General features: G+C 42.1%; 1 protein-coding gene across 3 annotated transcripts in view; it reads left to right on the top strand.

Annotated features, from left to right (window-relative positions):
• Nucleotides 1-1,366: 1,366 nt before the first annotated feature.
• The window catches only part of armc3 (armadillo repeat containing 3), a 303,392-nt gene continuing 283,208 nt past the window's right edge, over nt 1,367-21,550 (top strand). The window contains exon 1 of one of the 3 annotated variants that reach the window (XM_041184977.1): nt 1,367-1,629. In XM_041184977.1, coding sequence (XP_041040911.1) covers nt 1,535-1,629 — 95 coding nt within the window. In that variant the 5' untranslated portion in view covers nt 1,367-1,534. Of the gene's footprint in view, nt 1,630-2,008; nt 2,028-21,550 lie in introns of those variants that run through there. The other 2 variants (XM_041184973.1, XM_041184975.1) reach the window with 2 other exon arrangements.

The raw sequence follows: 21,550 nt of genomic DNA, 5'->3' as shown, positions 1-21,550 counted from the left end.
GGAACACCACTGTCTACCATTCTGTAGTCCAAAAAACAACCTTCTATCGTGACTTGCTGCTTTGTCTTTAAGCCATTTTTTAAAAATCCAATTGGACACTGACCCTCCAATTCCATTACCTTCAGATTTTTAACCAGCCTTTTATGTGGCACTTTGTCAAACGCTTTCTTAAAATCCATATTGACAACATTCACTTCATTTCCCTCATCTGCCTTACATCATCAAAACAGTCAATAAGATTAGTCAAGCATGTTCTGCCATTTACAAACTCATGCTGGCTCTTGTTAATTAACTCAAACCTCTCTAAGTGCTTGTTGATTTTTTCTAAAACCTCACTCAACTAACTGGCCTGTAGTTGCTAGGACTGTCTTTACGTCCTTTCTTGAATAAATGTATCCCATTTGCCACTCTCCAATCTTCTGGCACCTCCCCAATATCTAGGGAAACGTAGTTCATAAGTTATATTGCACTGATTTTGACTGTGTACTAGGCAGTCTTCTGCACATAAGGTAAAGACGATACCATGATTTTGAGGGCCTGGCTTCATTTACATCAGGCCAGCAAGCAGCAGGCACTAAATCTAAAGTACAATTTAGAAGTTATCTTTTTAGATATTTGTTAGAACCTCAGCAGATATAGTAAGAAAAATAGGCTGCTGCAGATCTGAAACAAAAATGGAAAATGAAATCTATGGAAAGAATTGAATGTTATAAAGGTAGACATGCCTGGAATAGAAGTAGTGCTGAATGAATGAGGAACAAAAGGCAGGCTCCACACCCTTTACTTGTCTTTTTGCTCCACAAAAGCTGTGACGTCATGAGTGTTTCCAGTATTTATTGTTTTTGTTCCAGACATAAGAAGATTGTTTGACTAGGTGGACACAATATAATAGATATTCTGAGGTTTTATAATAAAATAAATTCACATTGTATTGTAAATCCTACTAATATTTGCTTGTGCTGATTATTTAAGAACAAATGCTATAGTTTCTTAATCAAACTTGCCACCTTGCATGTTAGCAGCCATTGAAAGATAAAAACAAAGCAAAAGTGCAATTTAATGGCATATACATGATTTATTTCATTCTAGGCCAATTGAAGCTTTCAAGGTTGAGATCGGTTTTTATTCAGTAAGGTTACCAAGGGACAACGAACAAAGGCAGGTAAATGCTCATGTGGGAATTGACAGAAAGAAGCACCTGGTGCGCTCTGGCAATGACAAAACACAAGGTAGCCATCCAAACAAACGGCAAAGACCGTTTGTTTCCAAGACAATTATTCAACAAGGACTATCCCACAATGGAACACGCTGCCAAAGGACATCTAAAAAGTTAGCAGACCTTAATGTACCACCCGGTCGAAAAGTTATCGCTCCACAAGCTTAAATGGAGAAAGTCACCGGTCACCACTATTTTTCCCCTGATGTTTAATCCGCCTGCTAACATTTCTTGCGTGCAAACAGTAGAAAATGTCAGATTTTCCACCGCTCGCAAAACCCGCTTTTCTGCTTTCACCTCACCGCGAAGCTGCAGTTCATGTGCCACGTTGCGCGCGGTGTTTTCCTGTCGCCTGGCAACCGTCCGGGGCCGCGGGTGGGAAGCAGCCGGCGAGGGAAAGCCTGTGGAGCTGGGTGAGTGTCCTCATAGAGGCTAGGAACAGCTAGGCCCGTCCGGAAAAGGCGGCGATCAATCCGCTGTTGACTCATTTATTCTCGGATTATTTCCTGGTGTCCAGTCCCGGTGTCGAGGCCTGCAGCCTCTGTGGTGCTCAGGCGGGCAATAATGCTGTGCCTCTTCACGGGCTGGCATTTTTAAACGAGGCGTAATAAACTTCAAAGATTCACAGAGATTAAAGTTACGTTTATTGTGAATGTTCCTGTTATAAACTTGTCCGATTAAGTCGCTGAAAGCAGTCGCCACTTTTATGGAAATTATGCCAATAATTTGCGGGTTGCTTCCCCCTAATGAGAAAATGAGCAACACCATTAGATGACATTTTGTTAAGCCTCAGACCTCCCGGCACCTCCAGGTAAATTAATTATTAACACGACGTATTGTTGTTGGCTACTAGTATACAGCAGATCTTTTCTTTGTACTAATTGATATAGGAGCTAAACTGAAGACATTAATATGTTAACATCTCAACTAAATGGGTTCTGATCTGGGCCAGTATTACAGAATCTTAATGGCACAGAAGGAGGCCATTCAGCCCATCGTTTCTGCACCCGCTCTCCAAGTAAGCATTATGACCGGGTACCATTGCCATTGCCCTGCCTTTTCTCGTACCTCTGCACATTGTTTCTATTCAAATAATCATCTAATGCCCTCTTGAATGTCTCCATTGAGCCTGCCTCCATCACACTTCCAGGCAGTGCATTCCAGACCCAAACTACTTGTGTGAAAAAGTTTTTTCTCATGTCACATTTGCTTCTTTTGCAAATCATTTTAAATCTGTGCCCTCTTATTCTTGATTCTTTTACGAGCGGGAACAGCTTCTCCTGACCTACTCTATCTAGCACCCTCATGATTTTGAACATCTCTATCAAATCTCTTATTAGCCTCCTTCTCTCCAATCTATGGGTGGAGCCAGAGGACATCGCTAGAATGTTGAATGAATACATCACATCTGTCTTCACCCAAGAGAATGAGGATGAAGGAATCGAACTAGGGGAGAGAGACTGCGAGATTCTTAAGCAAATTGATATAGGGAGTGACAAGGTATTGGAGGTGTTGGCAGGCTTAAAAGTGGACAAATCTCCAGGTCCCAATGATTTATGCCCCAGAGTGCTGAGGGAGGCAAGGGAGGAGATCGTAGGGGCTCCGACCCGAATATTTAATTCCTCTCTGGCCACAGGGGAGGTGCCGGAGGACTGGAGAACAGTTAATGTGGTTCCGCTATTTAAGAAGGGTTGTAGAGGTAAGCCAGGGAACTACAGGCCAGTGAGCCTCACGTCAGTGGTAGGGAAACTATTGGAGAAAGTTCTGAAGGAGAGTATCTATCTCCACTTGGAGAGGCAAGGTTTGATCAGGGTTAGTCAGCATGGCTTTGTCAGAGGGAGGTTGTGCCCAACAAATCTGATTGAATTTTTTGAGGAGGTGACCAGGTGTGTAGATGAGGGTTGTTGTAGTTGATGTAGATTATATGGATTTCAGCAAAGCCTTTGACGGGGTCCCACATGGGAGACTCATAAAGAAGGCAAATGCACAAGGGATACAGGGTAATTTGATAAGGTGGATTTAAAATTGGCTTAGTTGTAGGAGGCAGAGGGTGATGACAGAAGGATGCTTTAGTGACTGGCATACTACAGGGATCTGTGCTGTGTCCCCTATTATTCGTAATTTATATAAACGATATAGATGACTATGTGGGTGGTAGGATTAGTAAGTTTGCGGATGACACAAAGATTGGCCGGGTGGTTAACCGTGAGGTTGAGTGTCTTGGGCTATAGGAAGATACAGACGGGATGGTCAAATGGACAGATAAGTGGCAGATGGTATTTAACCCTGAAAAGTGTGAGGTGATACACTTTGGAAGGAGTAATTTGACAAGGATGTATTCATTGAACGGCATGACACTAGGAAGTTCTGAGGAACAAAGGGACCTTGGCGTGTGTGTCCATAGATCTCTGAAGGCAGAGGGGCACGTTAGTGGGCTGGTGAAAAAGGCATATGGGACACTTGCCTTTATCAATCGAGGCATAGATTACAAAAGTAGGGAGGTCATGTTGGAGTTGTATAGAACCTTGGTGAGGCCAGAGCTGGAGTACTGTGTGAGTTCTGTTCGCCACATTATAGGAAGGATGTGATTGCAGAGGAGATTCACCAGGATGTTGCCTGGGATGAAACATTTAAGTTATGAAGAGAGATTGGATAGACTTGAGTTGTTTTCGTAGGAGCAGAGAAGACTGAGGGGCGACCAGATCGAGGTGTACAAGATTATGAGGGGCATGGACATGGTGGATAGAGAGCAGCTGTTCCCCTTAGTTGAAGGGTCAGTCACAAGGGGACATAAGTTCAAGGTAGGGGCAGGAGGTTTAGGGGGGATGTGAGGAAAAACTTTATTACCCAGAGGGTGGTGATGGTCTGGAATGCACTGCCTGGTAGGGTGGTGGAGGCGAGTTGCCTCACATCCTTTAAAAAGTACCTGGATAAGCTCTTGGCACATCATAACGTTCAAGGCTATGGGCCACGTGCTGGTAAATGGGATTAGGTAGGTAGGTCAGGTGTTTTTCACGTGTTGGTGCAGACTCGATGGACCGAAGGGCCTCTTCTGCACTGTGATTCTGTGAGAACAGTCCCAACATCTCCAATCTATCCTCATAGCTGAAGTTTTTCATCCCTGGAACCATCCTTATAAACCTCTTCTGCACTGTCTCCAATCTGTTCACATCCTTCCTATAGGGAAGAATTTTATGTCCCATGGGTGGGCATGTGTCCGACCCAATCGGGCGTAAAATAACGCGCGATATTTTAGTCGGCAGCCGCACATGAGAGTTGGCAGTGCACCTGTCGACAATTAAGAGTCCTATTATGGCCCTTAATCAATTAATTGAAACCTATTTTTTGCTGCCCATCCAACCTTATGGTTGGTGGGCGGGCAAATTGGCCAGGCAGCCTTTGGATTTTTTATGAAACCTTATCCGTGGGTGGGATGAGGTTTCCAACCGTAATTTAAGAAAAAATTTAGACATTTTTAATGTGTCTCTGTACATATGACCTGTACATATGACTGAGTCATATGTGGAGACATGTTTCTCTCAATTTTAAATTTATTTTCATTCTTTATTTTCGTTTCTACAATTCTTCAGCTCCCTGAAGCAGCTCTGTGCCTTCAGGGAGCTTTCTGTGCATTCCCCCCAAGCATGATCAGACTTCAGCATTCGCATTCCTCCCGCCCCCACCCTGGCAGCGCTGAGCTTCTCAGCGCATCTTTAACACTGCCTGGCTATTAATTGGCCAACCAGTGTGAAATCGTGGTCAGGGGCCGATCAAGAGCAGTGAACCCTTTCCCAGGTGCTCCCAGCAACCGGAAATTCCTGCCCATAATGTGATACCCAGTACTGCACACAATTCTCCAGCTGAGATCTAACGAATGTCTCATATATATTCAGCCTAACCTTCTTGCTCTTGTACTCTATGCCCTGATTAATAAAGCCCAGGATACTATATGCTTTATTAACTGCTCTCTCCGCCTGTCCTGTCACCTTCAATGATCGATGCAGATACACACCCAGGTCTTTCTGCTCCTGCACCCCCTTCAAAATTTCACCCCTTATTTTATAGTGTCTGTCCATGTTCTGCCTACCAAAATGCATCACCTCACATTTCTCTGCATTGAACTTCATCTGCCACCTATCTGCCCACTCCACCAACTTGTCTATGCCCTTTTGAAATTCTCCACTGTCCTCCTCACAGTTTACAACACTCCCAAGCTTCGTATCATCCGCAAACTTTGAAATTGTTCCCTGCACACCAAGATTGAGATCATTAATATATATCAGGAAAAGCAAGGGTCCCAATATTGACCCCTGGGGAACTCCACTACAAATCTTCCTCCAGCCTGAAAAGTATCCATTCACCATTACTCTCTGCTTCCCATTTTTTAGCCAACTGTGTATCCATGTTGTTACTGTCCCTTTTATTCCATGAGCAATAACTTTTCTCACAAGTCTTTGTGTGGCACTGCACTGAATGCCTTTTGTAAGTCCATGTACACCACATCAACAGCATTACCCTCATCAACCCTCTGTTATCTCTTCAAAAATCTCCAGCAAATTAGTTAAACAAGATTTCCCCTTCAGAAATACATGCTGGCTCTTCCTTATCAACCCATATTTTTCCATGTGATACTAATTCTATCCCGAATAATTGTTTCTTGAATCTTTCCCACCACTGAAGCTAAAGTGTAATTGCTGGACTTATCCTTCCAACTTTTTTTGAACGTGGGCGTAAAGTTTGCAATTCTCCAGTATACTGACACCCCACCTCTGATTCTAGGGAAGACTGAAAAATTATGGCCAGTGCCCCTGCAATTTCTACTTTCATTTCCTTCAATATCCTTGGATGCATCTTGTCCGGTCCTGGTGCCTTGTTAGCTCTAAGTACTAACAGTCTATTCAACACTTCCTCTTATCAATTTTGAATTCTTCTCGTAACAGAGTTTCCTTGTTTGTCACCATGACCTGGGTAGCATCTACCTCCTTGGTAAAGACCGATGCAAAGTATTTATTTAATACCTCAGCCATGACCCCTTTATCCATACATAAATTCCCTTTTTGGTCCCAAATAGGCCCAACTCCTCCTTTTATCATCCTTTTACTATTTGCCTATAGAAGACTTTGTGATTCCCCTTTATGTTGGCTGTCAGTCTTTTCTCATAATCCCTCTTCACTTCTCTAATATGCCTTTTCACCTCCCCTCTGAACCTTCTGTATTTCTCTTGGTTCTCAATTGTATTTTCTACCTGACACCTGTCATAAGCACACGTTTTCTTCTTTATCTTAATTTCTATCTCCTTTTTCATCCAGGGAGCTCTGGATTTGTTTGCCCTACCTTTCCCTTTCAATGTAATATACCTTGACTGTGCCTGAACCAATTCTTTTTTGAAGGTGGCTCATTGTTCAGCTACAGTTTTTCCCGCCAATCTTTCCTTCCAGTCTATCTGGCTCAGATTCACTCTTGCCCCATCAAAGTCGGCTCTCGTCTAGTTAGTTATTCTTACTCTGAATTGGATTGCCTATCATCCTTTTCTATCATCATCCTAAAATGTAAGTACAATGATCATTTACTCCTAAATGTTCCCCCACTGATACTTGATCTACTTGGCCAACCTAATTTTCAAGAACCAGGTCCAATAGCACATCTTGTTGGATTGGACTGCTGTAGAAAATTTTCCTGAACGTAGTCTAGGAACGTTTGCCCCTCTCCGCCCTTTACCCTACCACTGTCTCAGACTACAATCGGGTAATTAAAGTCACCCGTTATAACTACTGTATAATGCTTGCATCTTTATGCAATTTCCCTGCAGATTTGTTCTTCTACGTCCTTCTTGCCAGTTGGTGGTTTATAGACTACACTGAGCAATGTAATTGCACCTTTTTTGTTCGTTAGCTCCAGTCAAATTGAACCTTGAACCCTCTGGCACATCCTCTTTCTCCAGCACTGCAACGCTCTCCTTAACCAATTCCGCCACCCTTTCTTCCTTTCCTATCTTTTCTGAACATCTTGTACCCAGGAATATTTAACACCCAATTGTGCCCTTCCTTGAACCAGTTCTCTGTTATCGCCACAACATCATATTTCCACATGGCAATCTGCGTTCCCCAATCTTATTTACTGTGCTCCATGCATTCACATACATGCATAGTAACCCTGATTTAGATTTTGTTACTTTCTCCCTCACCCTGACTTCACCTATTAACTTACTTTTCTCTATACTAGTGCTATCTGTCCCTCCCAGTATTTTGTGCACCTTGGTATTCCTCTCTAATATTTCCTCTTGCTTCCCACACCCCACTGAATTAGTTTAAAGCCCTCTCAACAGCACTAGCAAAACGCCCCGCAAGGAATTCAGTCCCAGCTCTGTTCAGGTGCAACCCATCCGGCTTGCACGGGTGCCATCTCTCAAGCCAGTACTAGTGTCCCAGGAATCTAAAGCCCTCCCTCCTGCACCATCTTTCCAGCCATGCATTAATATGTCTTATCCTCCTATTTCTGTGCTCACTGGCAAGTGGCACTGGGAGTAATCGGAGATTACTACATTTGATGTCCTGCTTGTTAATTTTTTAGCTAGCACCCTAAGTTCTGCTTGCAGGACCACATCCTCCTTCCTACCTAAATCATTGGTACCAATGTGGACCATGACGTCTGGCTGTTCACCCTCCCCCAGAAGAATGTCCTGTAGCTGCGCTGTGACATACTTGACCCAGGGGTCATGGATTTAACATACCACCCTGGAGGCATGTCTACGGCCACAGAAACACCTGTCTGTTCCCCTAATCAATGAATCCCCTGTCACTATTGCTCTTTCTTTCTTCTTCCTCCCCTCCTGTACAACCGAGCTGCTCGTGGTGCCGCAAACTTGGCTCTGGCTGCACTCTTTGAGGAACCAGCGCCCTCACCAGCTTCCAAAATGGAAAATCGATTGGTGAGTGGGACCCCAGGGGATTCCTGCACTACCTGCCTACTTCTCTTGGACTGCCTGGTGGTCACTCACCCACCCTCTGTCTCCAGGCCCTTAAGCTGCGGTGTGACCCTCTCTCTGAATGTGCGATCCATGTAGCTCTCAGCCTCGCAGATGCGCCACAGCGACTCCAGCTGCTGCTAGAGCTCTGAAACCTGGAGCTCAAGTTTCTGCAGCTGGCAGCACTTCTTGCACATGTGGTCATCAAGGACATCGGTAGCGTCCATGACTTTGCACATATTACAGGACATGCATTCCACTCGACTGAGCTGCCCTGCCATATCTTAACTCTACTTACCTTACGTTAACTTTATTCTCCTTTGGATTATTTGTATTACTTTATTATCTTGGCCCGAATTTTCCCTTATTCCTGGTGCTTCTCAGTTAAAGCCAAGTATAGCTACTTGTTTAAAAATGTTACACTTTTCTAATTTACTCACCAGGTCCTACTTACCATAGCTCTTCTTTCTGAACAAAAGTGGAAAAGGAATGGAGCACCTCCTCCCTCCTCACCGAACTCCCTCAGTCACCTCTGCTTTTCCAGATCCTTTTCAACTCCTGGCTCCTCGCCAAACTCCTTTTCAACGCCCGGCTTCTCTCGCGCTCCTTTTCAACTTGCAGCTCGTCTTGCGCTCATATTCAAATCTCGGCTCCTTTTGCGCTCCTTTTGAATGCCCAAATCCTCTCGCGCTCCATTTCAACGCCCAGCTCCTCTTGTGAACCCAATACCAACAGGACAAGCAGCAATAACAATCAAATGAACACAATAATGGTTGGATCTTGCAATGGTGCTCGCTGTCAGCCTTAAAGGAAGCTAACCACAAAAATCTTGCAATCTCTGTGCCGTGATTTTCCCTTTCTCAACTGCAGTTTAAACCTGGCTCAAGGGAATCTCCAGGTATCAGCAGCAGTGCTGTCAGCAAACAGAGTAAGCAGCCAAGCACATTGAAGTATTCTCACAGACAGCAAACCAAGAAGATAAAACCATTGATAATCCTTTATGATCATTTATTTTTACTATCCAAGAATTTAAATTAAAAGAAACTTGATTTAGAAACTAAAATATCAGACTTGATCAAATTTAAAATTTTAAAAATGTGTGTTTCTTATATGGAGAAATTTGACATTCTATGAATATAAGATTAGCCTCCAATTCCGTGATAGTGTTGAGAAGTAATTGTGAACTTAGTACAATATTAAAACCACAGTTACACTTCATTCAACAAAGTGGAACTTTTTCAAGGTTTTTTTCAGCAAATTAACAGTATAAAATTTAAAGGTTTTGTTACTTCACAGATTGCACTGTGGGGAGATCTCAACAGTGCACTCTCTAGAGTAGTATACAATCACTGTCAGCAGCTTTTGAATTTCTGTATTGTCCTGCGCATGGAATCATAGAACTACAGAAGGCGACCATCGTGTCTGTGCTGGCTCTCTGTAAAAGCTATTAAGATAGTCCCACACCCCTGCCTTTTCCCCGTAGCTCTGCAAATACTTTTGTCCTCAGATAATTATCCAAGTCACTTTTGAAATCCACAATTGCATCTGCCTCCATCACACATTCAGGCAGTGCATTCCAGATCTTAACCATCCGCTAGATAAAGAAGTTTTCCCTTGTTTGCACTTCAGAAGTCATTGTGAATGCTGGTGAAGTTATGACACTGAGCACTGACAGTGATAATTATTAGAACACAAAAGGCAGGAGTAGCAATTTGGAATTTCTCAGCTGTGCAGGAACCTATACCTCAGAATACCGATTGCAACAAATTTTTTTTGGAAGCTTAATGTTAGAATTAAACAATGGTTTTGACAATACCCATATAAATCAATTGTTTTACTGCTTTTTTTTAAGAACAAATCCTTGTTTTTTCTTTACTTAAGTTCTTTAGTTACATCACCAAGGTGAATGTCAGTGCTGGAGAATGAAACACTACTTTTGACACCCAGTGTTATATCATGCATAGCTGCATGCAGATGTTGATACAGAGAAAAGATCTGTCTATTCTGCCTTAGTGAACCTTTGTATTAATTCAGTGAAACATTTGTCTACTGCATTAGTTTGAATTACTCCATTTCTTCCATCTTCATTCATGATATCTGTAGCATTGTGCTGTGAGGCAGCACCCTGTATATGTGCAGTAGATAAATTTTCAACTCTTCAGACTGGGTTGCATTAACCTTTGATCCCCCAGAAGGACAAGAGTAACTGTGTATTTTTTCCTGTTTTATTAAAAGGTAAGCAAAGTGTGTGATAATTTTAAATGGGACACTATTTGGAGAACCTGAATCACTAACCTGGTGGAATTGATCAGTACAATTCTTTCTAAAACTCCATATCATTAGCAAAAGTAACAACTTGCATTTATATAACAGCTTTTATGTAGAAAGTTCTAAGGCATTTTATAAATTGAAATAGACAGGCTAATGAAGCGAAGTCACAGATTGAATGATTAGGATTAAGTACCTGGAAGTTTTATTGAAAGGATGAGAAGGTTTTTACAGTTGAAACCTTTCAGGGTGAGAGTTCCAGCAAAGCCTGCCACTGGTGGTGTAGGGAAAAAGGATGTACTAAAAGCTAGTGTTAGAGCACCAGAGTTTAAAGGAAATGGCAGAAGGAGGGAATCAGCTTGAAAATGAGGATTTAAAATTTAAGTTTGAAGGAAGAGTCATATCACACTGGACTCGAAACGTTAACTTTGTTTGTCTCCCCACAGATGCTGCCAGACCTGCTGAGATTTTCCAGGAGTTACTGTTTTTATTTCAGATTTCCAGCATCTGCAATATTTTGCTTTTATTTAAAATTTAATATATCGGGGAACAGTGACCCACTGTAAAATTGCAAAGAATTGATGGTACAGGTTACAGGTCCTGAGTTTCAGTTGATGAGTTAGAGTTTCTGGAGGATGGCGCACCAGTCAATTGATCAGTGGAACAATTAAGTCCAGAAGTAATAAAAGCATGGAAAACAATTTTGGCAGCAGAGGTGAGAAGTATTGCAAAAACAGAAATCAGCACTCTTCATAGTGGGTAGAATGTAGGACTTAACACTCATCTCAGGTCAACAGGATATCAGGGCCATGCATGGCCTGGTTCAGCTTGAAACAAGTAGGCAGGGTGGATAGAGTTGCAGGTAATGTTGATGACAGGAGCTCAAAATGATGATTTCAGCCTTCCCAATTTTCAGTTGAAGGAAGTTATAATGTATCTGTGACTTGACGTTGGGCATGGGAACAGAATTAGGCCATTCAACACATGGAGTATATTCTTATATTCAGTGAAACCATGATTAATCTGTATCCTCGGCTCTATGTCCCTTAATACTTTGCAGAAGTATATCAATCTCAGATTTAAAGTTATTAACTGAGCCAGAATCTACTTCTTTTTGCGGGACAGTTCCATACTTGCCCCTACCTTTTTGCACGAAGAAGTGTCTTTCCAAGCTGGATAGCATGGAGATAGTTTTAGGATCAAGGGAGATGGTGGAATAATAGAATTGGGCATCATCAACACACACTGGATTCTAATTGTATGCCTCTGGATGCTGTATTTGAGAGATACTATGTAGATGAGAAAAAGGACTGGAGGATAGAACTCTGAGGTGGACAGAGGATACTAGTGCTGGGATGAGAGGAGAAGCCATTGCTAAATGTTCTGTGGCTGTATTTGGATAAGTAGGAATGGAAACACATAAAAGTAAGTCCACTGAGCTGGATAATGGAGGAGGATAGTGTGGTTGGCTTTATCAAATGCTGCAAAGGGGACAAGAAAAGCTAACCCACTATAGCCAAGGTCACAGAGGATGACACTTATGATTTAGACCAGGGCTGTCTTGGTGCAGAATCTGGGAGGTAAGAGAATGAAAATTGAATGCTTGGTTTGAATTTTTGATAGTGCAAAGGAATTTTTTTCCTCATCAATATTGTGTGTACCTATGCCCCCTGGGACAAATTAGGTCAGTTGGGTATAAATCAGGGAAATTCATTGAGCCCAATCCTTTTATCAACTCTTGTTCAGGTGAACTTTCCAGCAGGATTATTATCAATGATCAACAGTTGCGACCTTGGTTGATAATTTGTTAAAAATGGAAACACTGAATTCCCCCAATCACTTAGTGGATAATGACATCAATTTTATTGGTTGTGTCACTTTGTCTCCATATCTTTCATTCCATTGGCAACAAATTCATTAATGAACAGGAAAGAAATTTAGTTGCATTTTTGAACCAATGTTTAATTACAACTTGCATTTATGTAGTGTCTTTAATATAGTAAAATGTCTCAAGCGCTTCAGTTATTGTGCCAGAATTTACTGTGCCAGCATTTATTAGATTTCCTCTTGCTTGTTTCATTCTTATGACGTTTTGCACTGAAAATTGCTTTAAATTAGAGACCCAAACATCACAACTCCTTCTACAGGACATGTGGGACCTATGTGAACAGGACAAGCAACTTTTTTACTCCTGATCCCAGCATATCCCTTACATACACCAGTAAGTGTATGTTAGAATAGTGAATTCAGTGTCAACTTGGGGACAGAAAGTGAAACGGAGAGGGAAAGAAAGATTGAATTAAGGGAGCGAGAGAGAGACAGAGAGAGGAAAAGACAAAAGCAAAGCTTGAAGTAAAAATTTCAATTTTTATATCTTTAGCAACAATTAAAATGTGGAAGAGTGAGATTCCACATGCGTAAGGGTTACTTTTCAGTGCCAGAGAGGTTATTTAGCAATAATTAAGGCATACATCAAACAGCAACTTGACGTTTGTGCAATTCTGCTCGTCTGAAATTTTGCCTGATTTGCGCATTAATAATGGTTAATACCATTGGCCTCACCGTTATTTTGATAGTAAATTCTGGCTTATTATATCTTCTGCTAAAATATGATAGTTTACTGTTATGTTAGAAGGGATAATTCCCTACTTTTTTAAATGGTTGACTGCATAATGATACAGAATTGCTTGTATATATTGTGTAAAGGGTTGTGTTTCTTCATAACAGAAATAATTTATTATTTTTTATTTGAAAGCATGTTATTGAAGTTTATGGCTTCTGTAATTCCATATGTGGAATATGTTTTTGTTAAAATTGAGCTCATCCAAACTCAACTGTTCATCTCCTAACCTTCACCATGTAGCATTCATCTTTGTGAACACTGACCTACATTGGCTTTCATTTCATCAATGCTTCAAATTTAAAATTCTCATCTTCACATTCAAATCCCTGTATGGTCTTGCCCCTTCCATCTCTGCAATCTCCTCAAGCCCCCAGATTGTTTAAAATCTCTTGTGTTCCTCCAAATCCGGCATCTTATGCATCCTCCCCACCCTTGCCTACCATGCCTTTAGCTGCTTTGATCCTAAGCTCTCAAATGTCTTGCCTAAACCTCTCTTCTTCCTCCACTTCTCTCTTTGTTTGAGACTATCCTTAAAACCTAATTCACTGGCCAAAATTTTAGCTACCTTTCCTAATATCTCCTTTTAAGGTCGATTTTTGTCTGTTAAGCGACTGCGACTGTTAAGCATCTTGAAATATCTTCTTATGTTAAAGCTGCTTTATAAATGCAAGTTGTAGTTGATATTGCCCCTTTCCTTTTTGGACTAGAAACATACTATGTAGGGAGAAGCCTTGAATGCTTTTTAAAATTCTGCTTCATTTTGGCCACATGTATTAACTGACCAGTTTGCCTTGCTTACTTAAAATGGCTCAGCATTATTGCTCAGTTGCTCTGCACATCTATCCAAACTGCCTGCAGATTTTTCCCTATAATTCATCTGCATTGTTTGCTGGCTTGTGATGTGCACTAAGAATTGTACCATTTCTACTTCGATAACTTCTGGATTCTGTCTTCAACCTCTAGTAAACCCTTACAATCCAGTGCTCTGATAGAATTTATAATAATGGTAATATTCAGTTTTTGTCGGTCCAGACTCTTTCAAATGGTCAGTTTAAGGGGCGTGTCTGTTGGTGGGTTTATTTGGTGGGTGGCCCCTGCCACACGCAGAGGCATGGGGGCATGTGGAGGACTGGAGGGCCTCTGCCAATGTTTGGTAGCAGTAGCAGGGTGGCAGAGTCGGTGGAGAAACAAAATTGCGAAAAGAAAGGTGAGCCCAAAAACAAAGTTACCCTGACTGGAGGGATTTTTCCTGTGAGGGATAGGATAGTATTAATGGGAGGGATGGAGAAGGCAAGAGTGGGATTGGGATGGAAGAGAGAGAAGGAATAGCAGGGGAGAGGTGGCATGGAAGGGGTTGATCAGGTGATGGAATTGGTTAAATGTGGTAAAATTGCAGGCACAGTTATTTGACACAACTATTCTTTGTGATAAAAATGAAGAATCACTGGATTTGAATGAAAATATTGAAGAAAAGCTGTCAGATGAATTAAAAGGCTGCATCAGTGTTGATTTTATGGATGAAGAAGATATCAACAGTCTAAACACTCCAGAGTTTCTACACAGTCCACATCCAATGGGCATGCCACCACACAAACTTAGACTCAAGGCAGGAGCAGTTATAATCATAGAATGGTTACAGCTCAGAAGTAGGCCATTCGGCCTGTCAATAATAATATTGCTATCAAACTTGAATTTTAAAGGAGGACTTTGTCATGGAACAATATTGGTAGTTTTCTTCAGTGATTGATAGATTCTCCTATAACAGGCAGATTTCAAAGAAATACTGTAGATGTAGGAGTATAAGTAGGAGTATGAAGCCTCAAAAAAATCCCTCCAAAAATGGGGGTCAATTTATTCACCGAGTATAAAATTGAACCCACAGTGTGGGTGGTCGCAACTTTGAAATGCCATTGGTACTCAATGCAAAGAGCGGGCATCTCTTAAAATCCAGTGCATCTTTGCAACACAGCCCATATCACTTGCTTCATCACTTGTGCTCAGTTATAAAGTACCAATAAGTAAAACATACATTTGAAGAATAAAAAATTGAGGCTGACTACTAATGTGAGTAGTATGTCGTGGCTAAAAAGGGGGGGGGGGTCCAACTTATATGCCAAGTATGTGCAAAAGCATCGTTTTTGGGACAGGAAAAATAGGGTAATTTTACAGCCTGGGTCGACTTTTTTGCCGCGATAATTGTAATGTTTGTTCCTCAAATATTATTGAGCCCATCAGATGTAAATCTGTTTTTTAAACTCAGTGGAAAACAGTTCATATTTAGACTTTCATATTCTATGACTATAAACAAGCCACCTAAAGACTCTTGACAAAATTTGTACTTATGTTCCTAGGCCTGTTTTTACACATAAACACCTTTATGTAACTTGTTCCAGAGTGAGCTGTTTTGATTCTGTGAAAGTCTTTGATGAAAGAAGTAGAAATCCTGTATTTAAAGAAGTTGCAATGAAGATGCTAATTTGATTGAAACTGCTACTTCTTCATTAATACTGCCATTCTGGTCCCTTTTTGCTTCTTTATTTCTTTTGAAGATGTTATAATGAGGAACATTAACTTAATTCTTCACTAAAGCTACAATATTATTTTCAACCATTGTTGTTATTGCATGTCACTTTCCAATTTTGTTTTCAATGCCCTGAATGCCTAAATATTTTCTTTTTATTGGGATAACTGCAGTAAAAAGTTAAAAAAAAACTCATTTTATCAGGCAAAATCCATTATGGCAACATCACTGGTGGAATATTGTTTTGTTCCTATCTGAGCATTCCCAATGGTTTTAGATGGGCTTAATTTATGATGTTTTAAGCAATCCATCAGGATTCCCACCTGCAGCCTTTGTCCTTCCCACCTACATGCACTCTTTGGGTTTTCTTACCCCAACTTTTGTCTCCTATTCCCCAGCTGACACCTTCATTGTAGTACAGTGGTACCATCTGCACATAAACAATTTAGGTCAAAGATCCATTATTGAGTATGTTGATTTTGTGAGATGTTTACTGGAGATATAGGGTCTTCTAGAGTGTTTGATGGACATAGTACTTTTGTTATGACGGCTGGACTTTATAAGGTGGTTATGTTTTAAACTGTATCTTTCAATTTAAGGTAAAATTGGGTAGTGGAAAGGGGCATGTGAAGTCTTAAAAACAAAAAAAACAAAAAAACTGCGGATGCTGGAAATCCAAAACAAAAACAGAATTACCTGGAAAAACTCAGCAAGTCTGGCTTCAACTCTTTTCTTCTCCGCCGATGCTGCCAGACCTGCTGAGTTTTTCCAGGTAGTTCTGTTTTTGTCATGTGAAGTCTTTCCAGAAGAAGTCTACCCAGAGACAAGCCCATGTGACTTGGTTCTCATGTGGACAGTGGCCCAGGCCAAACTTATTGAAAGAAAAGTACCAGTTTTAACATCTGGATACAAAAGAGAAGGCAGCTGTTCTTGCTGCTTATAGACTCAGACTTTCAGGGGCAGACAGCCAGAAAGTTTTGGGGAAGAGTACCCAAACCAGCCAAAAGAAAATATCTGTTTTTGGGTTAATCACCAAGCGGAATCTGAAGCACAATATATCTGCAGTTGGAGAGACACAGATTAATCAGGGATAGTCAGTATGGATTTGTTAAAAGAAGGTCGTGTTTGATAAATTTGATCGAATTTTTTGAGGAGGTATCCAGGAGTATTGATGAAGGTAATGCATTTAATGTGGTCTACAAGGACTTTAGCAAGGCTTTTGATAAAGTCCCTCATGGCAGACTGGTCAAGAAAGTAAAATCCAAGTCAAAGTGGAACGTTGGATCTAAAAATGGCTGAGAGGCAGTAAGCAGAGGTGATGGTAGAGGCATGTTTCTTTGACTGGAAGTCTGTTTCCAGTGGGGATCTGCAGGGCTCAGTGCTGGGACCCCTGCTGTTTGTGTTGTACATAAGTGATTTGGACTTAAATGTAGGAGGTATGATCAAGAAGTTTGCAGATGACACCAAAATTGGTAGGGTGGCAAATAGTGAGTAGGAAAGCCGTAAACTGCAGGAGGATATCAATGGACCAGTGAGGTGGGCAGAGCAGTGGCAAATGGAATTCAACCTGGAAAAGTGTGAGGTAATGCTCTTGGGGAGGGCTAACAAGGCAAGGTATTACACTATGAATGGCAGGACCCTGGAAAGTACTGCAGATCAGAGGAACCTTGGTGTGCATGACCACATATCTCTGAGGGTAGCAGGGCAGGTAGCTAAGGTGGTTAAGAAGGCATAACGGACACTTGCCTTTATTAGTCGAGGCAGAGAATAAAAGAACAGGGAAGTTATGCTGGTACTGTATAAAATGCTGGTTAGGCCACAACTGGAGTACTGCGTGCAGTTCTGGTCATCACATCATGGGAAGGATGTGATTGCACTGGAGAGGGTGCAGAGGAGATTTACCAGGATGCTGCCTGGGCTGGAGGATCTGAGCTATAAGGAAAGATTGGATAGGCTGGTGTTGTTTTCCTTGGAGCAGCAAAGGTTGAGAGGTGTATAAGATTATGAGGGGCATAGATAGGGTGGATAGGAATGCACTTTTTGCATTTGTTGGGGGGGTCAGTAACCAGGGGGCATAGGTTTAAGGTAAGAGATAGAAGGCTAAGAGGGAGTTGAGGAGAAATATTTTCACCCAGAGGGTGGTGGGAGTCTGGAACTCACTGCCTGAAAGAGCGGTTGAGTCCGAAACTCTCATAACATTTAAGAACTATTTCGATATTCACTTGCATTGCCATAGCCTCCAGGGCTATGGGCCAAGCGCTGGAAAATGGGATTAATGTAGTCAGACCTTTGTTGACCAGTGATGGGCCAAATGGCCTCCTTCGGTGCTGCAAACATCTATGAGTTGGAGAGCTAGTGAAGATAGAACCCATGTTTGAGAAAACTAGAGGCAAGCAAATGACATTTGATCAGTGCTTTAGGTCTATGAAGGTTGATCAGGGTCTTTAAAACCTTAGAGGGGTTAATTGAAGAATTTAAAAGTAGTGTCGCTTATGGGAGTAAGGTCCCATCTGGAAGACCATAAAATTTCTAAGATAAGAGAAGTTCAGTAATGGTAATAAATATGAATTATCTCACAAGCATGTTAGCTACAGGCCATTGTTTGGAGAGACAAGAGATCGGATCAATATACAGACAATGACCTGGGGGACGAAACAACCTTCCCTCCGAGTAGTAAAAGAGAGAGTTTGGAGGGTAAAGTTGATTAAAGATTACCGACATGCTATCTTTGTCTTAAAAAAGGACACGTAAAGCCAGAATGCTGGAAATTAAAGAACACAGCTGCATATTTGTAAGCTTGCACAGTGGTCCTCGAGAAGCATAGACACAGAGACATTGACAAAAGGAGTAGGAGTAGGCCATTCAGACCTTCGAGCCTGCTCTGCCATTCATCATGATCATGGCTGATCATACAACTCAATAGCCTTCTCCTGCTTTCTCCCCATATCCTTTGATCCCTTTTGCCCCAAGAGCTATATCTAACTCCTTCTTGAAAACATACATTATCTTGGCCTCAACTACTTTCTGCGGTAGCAAATTCCACAGGCTCACCACCCTCTGGGTGAAGAAATTTCTCCTCATCTCAGTCCTAAATGGTCTACTCCATATCCTCAGACTGTGACCCCTGGTTCTGGCCTTCCCCACCATCGGGAACATCCTTCCTGCGTCTACCCTGTATAGTCCTGTTGGAATTTTATAGGTTTCTATGAGATCCCCCCTTTTTCTTCTGAACTCCAGCAAATATAATCCTAACCGACTCAATCTCTCCTCATATATCAGTCCCGCCTTCCAAGGAATCAGTCAGGTAAACCTTCTCTGCACTCCCTCTATAGTAAGAACATCCTTCCTCAGATAAGGAGACCAAAACAGCACACAATATTCCAGGTGTGGCCTCACCAAGGCCCTGTATAATCGCAGCAACACATCCCTATTCCTGTACTCGAATCCTCTCGCTATGAAGGCCAACATACCATTTGCCTTCTTTACCGCCTGCTGCACCTGCATGCTTACCTTCAGTGACTGGTGTACGAGGACATTTAGATCTCGTTGCACATTCCCCTCTCTCAATTTATAGTCATTCAGATAATAATCTGCCTTCCTGTTTTTGCTACCAAAGTGGATAACCTCACATTTATCCACATTATACTGCATCTGCCATGCATTTGCCCACTCACTCAGCTTGTCCAAATCACACTGAAGCATCTCTGCATCCTCCTCACAGTTCACCCTCCCACCCAGCTTTGTGTCATTTGCAGATTTGGAGATATTACATTTAGTTCCCTCATCTAAATCATTAATGTATATTGTGAATAGCTGGGGTTCCAGCACCAATCCCTGCGGCACCCCACTAGTCACTGCCTGCCATTCGGAAAAAGACCCGTTTATTCCTACTCATTGTTTCCTATCTGCCAACCAGTTTTCTATCCATCTCAATATACTACCCCCAATCCCATGCGCTTTAATTTTACGCTAATCTCTTATGTGGGACTTTGTCGAAAGCCTTCTGAAAGTCCAAGTAAACCACATCCACTGGCTCCCCCTCATCAACTCTAGTAGTTACATCCTCAAAAAATTCCAGTAGATTTGTCAAGCATGATTTCCCTTTTGTAAATCCATGCTGACTCAGTCCGATTCTGCCACTGTTTTCCAAGTGCTCAGCTATTAAATCTTTTATAATGGGTTCTAGAACTATTGTTCACTGAGGCCCTGTTTGATTCTTGCCCTTGATTTCTCTGACTATCACTTTTCTTATTCCCCTTCTGTCCTTTGTTCTTGTCCTTGATTTCCCCCTCCTCTGACTCCTTGCATAGGTTCCCATCCCCCTGCAATCTAATTTTAAACCCTCCCCAACCACTCTCGCAAATATTCCCCTTAGAACATCAGTTCCGGTCCTGCCCAGGTGTAACCCGTCCAGTTTATACTGGTCCCACCTTCCCCAGAACCTGTCCCAGGAACCTGAAACCCTCCCCCTCACACCATGTCTTCAGCCACGTATTCATCTGATAAATCCTGCTATTTCTACCCCGACTAGCATGTGGCACTGGTAGTAATCCTGAGATCACTACCTTTGAGGTCCTACTTTTCAACTTACTTCATAACTCCCTATATTCTGCTTTTAGGACCTCATCCCTTTTTTTAACCTATGTTGTTTGTACCAATGTGTACCATGACCACTGGCTGTTCATCCTCCCGCTTCAGAATGTCCTGTTGCCGCTCCGAGACATCCTTGACCCTAGCACCAGGGAGGCAACATACCACCTTGGAGTCTCGTTTGCAGCCACAGAAACACCTATCTATTCCTGTTGCAATTGAATTCCCTATAACAATTGCATTCCCACACTTTTTACTCCTCCCCTATGCAGCAGAGCCAACTGTGGTGCAACAAATTTGGCTGTTGCTGCTTTCCCCTCAACAGTATCCAAAATGGTATATCTGTTTTGCAGGGGAAGAGCCACAGGAGATTCCTGCACTGCCTGCCTAGTCCTCTTGATCTCCTGGTGGTCATCCATTCCCTTCCTGCCTGTGGACTGTTAGCCAGTGGTGCGACCACCTCTCTATATGTGCTATCCACGATACTCTCCACCTCGTGGATGCTCCACAGTGTCCCCAGCCGCCGCTCCAGCTCTGAAACCCAGGCTTCCAGGAGCTGCAGCTGGAGACACTTCCCACAAACATGCTGGCCCCGGGCACTGGAAATGTTCCCGGCTTCCCACATAGAGCAGGAGGAGCACACCATGGCTTTGAGCTCTCCTGGCATGACTTACCCCTTTAAATTAAATTAAATCTTTTGGAAGACACTTAATATTAAATAAAATCAATTACTCTAGGGCTTCCCTGCTCCTTGTTACAGAATATAGCCCTTACAAACGATGAACCACAAAATAAGACCTTAAAAACTATAAGCGATAAAAGTAGTAAATGCTTACCCGACCATACACACGGTACTCAAAGGATCACCTCATTCCCTCCTCACCAAACTGCCAAAGCTGCACTCCAGTGCAGACTGTGATGCTAACTGCAGGACACTCTTCCCAGACTGCTTCACAGCGATGCTGACTGCAGTACACTCTTGCCAGACTACTTCACAGCGATGCTGACTGCAGGACACTTTTCACAGAAAGGACTGTTCCAATGAGAAAAACTAATGAAAAACCTATAGGTTCTGCTGTATGCAGTACTAGAGTTGGACAGGGTGCAGTAAATTATTTAAGTATTCTGTATAAAGTTGAAGTGCCCTAATTCTTGTCTGGTGAGGCAGGAAAGCTGGATCAGCCTAGTCACTGATGTTGGCATGTGATGGGACTTTCCCTCCTGAAAATTCTCTAAATTAAGATGTATTGATACAGAGTATTGTTATGACCACTTGAGGAGGGGCAAAATGACCCCCCTATTCTCCCACTCCAGGTTTGATGTAATAGGGTTTTTTTGTGAATTTAGAGAGATTATGCTTTGCCAATT

This window comes from Carcharodon carcharias, chromosome 3, assembly GCF_017639515.1.
Source record: "Carcharodon carcharias isolate sCarCar2 chromosome 3, sCarCar2.pri, whole genome shotgun sequence".
Lineage (NCBI taxonomy): Eukaryota > Metazoa > Chordata > Chondrichthyes > Lamniformes > Lamnidae > Carcharodon > Carcharodon carcharias.
This window is presented reverse-complemented; position numbering and strand designations above follow the sequence as displayed.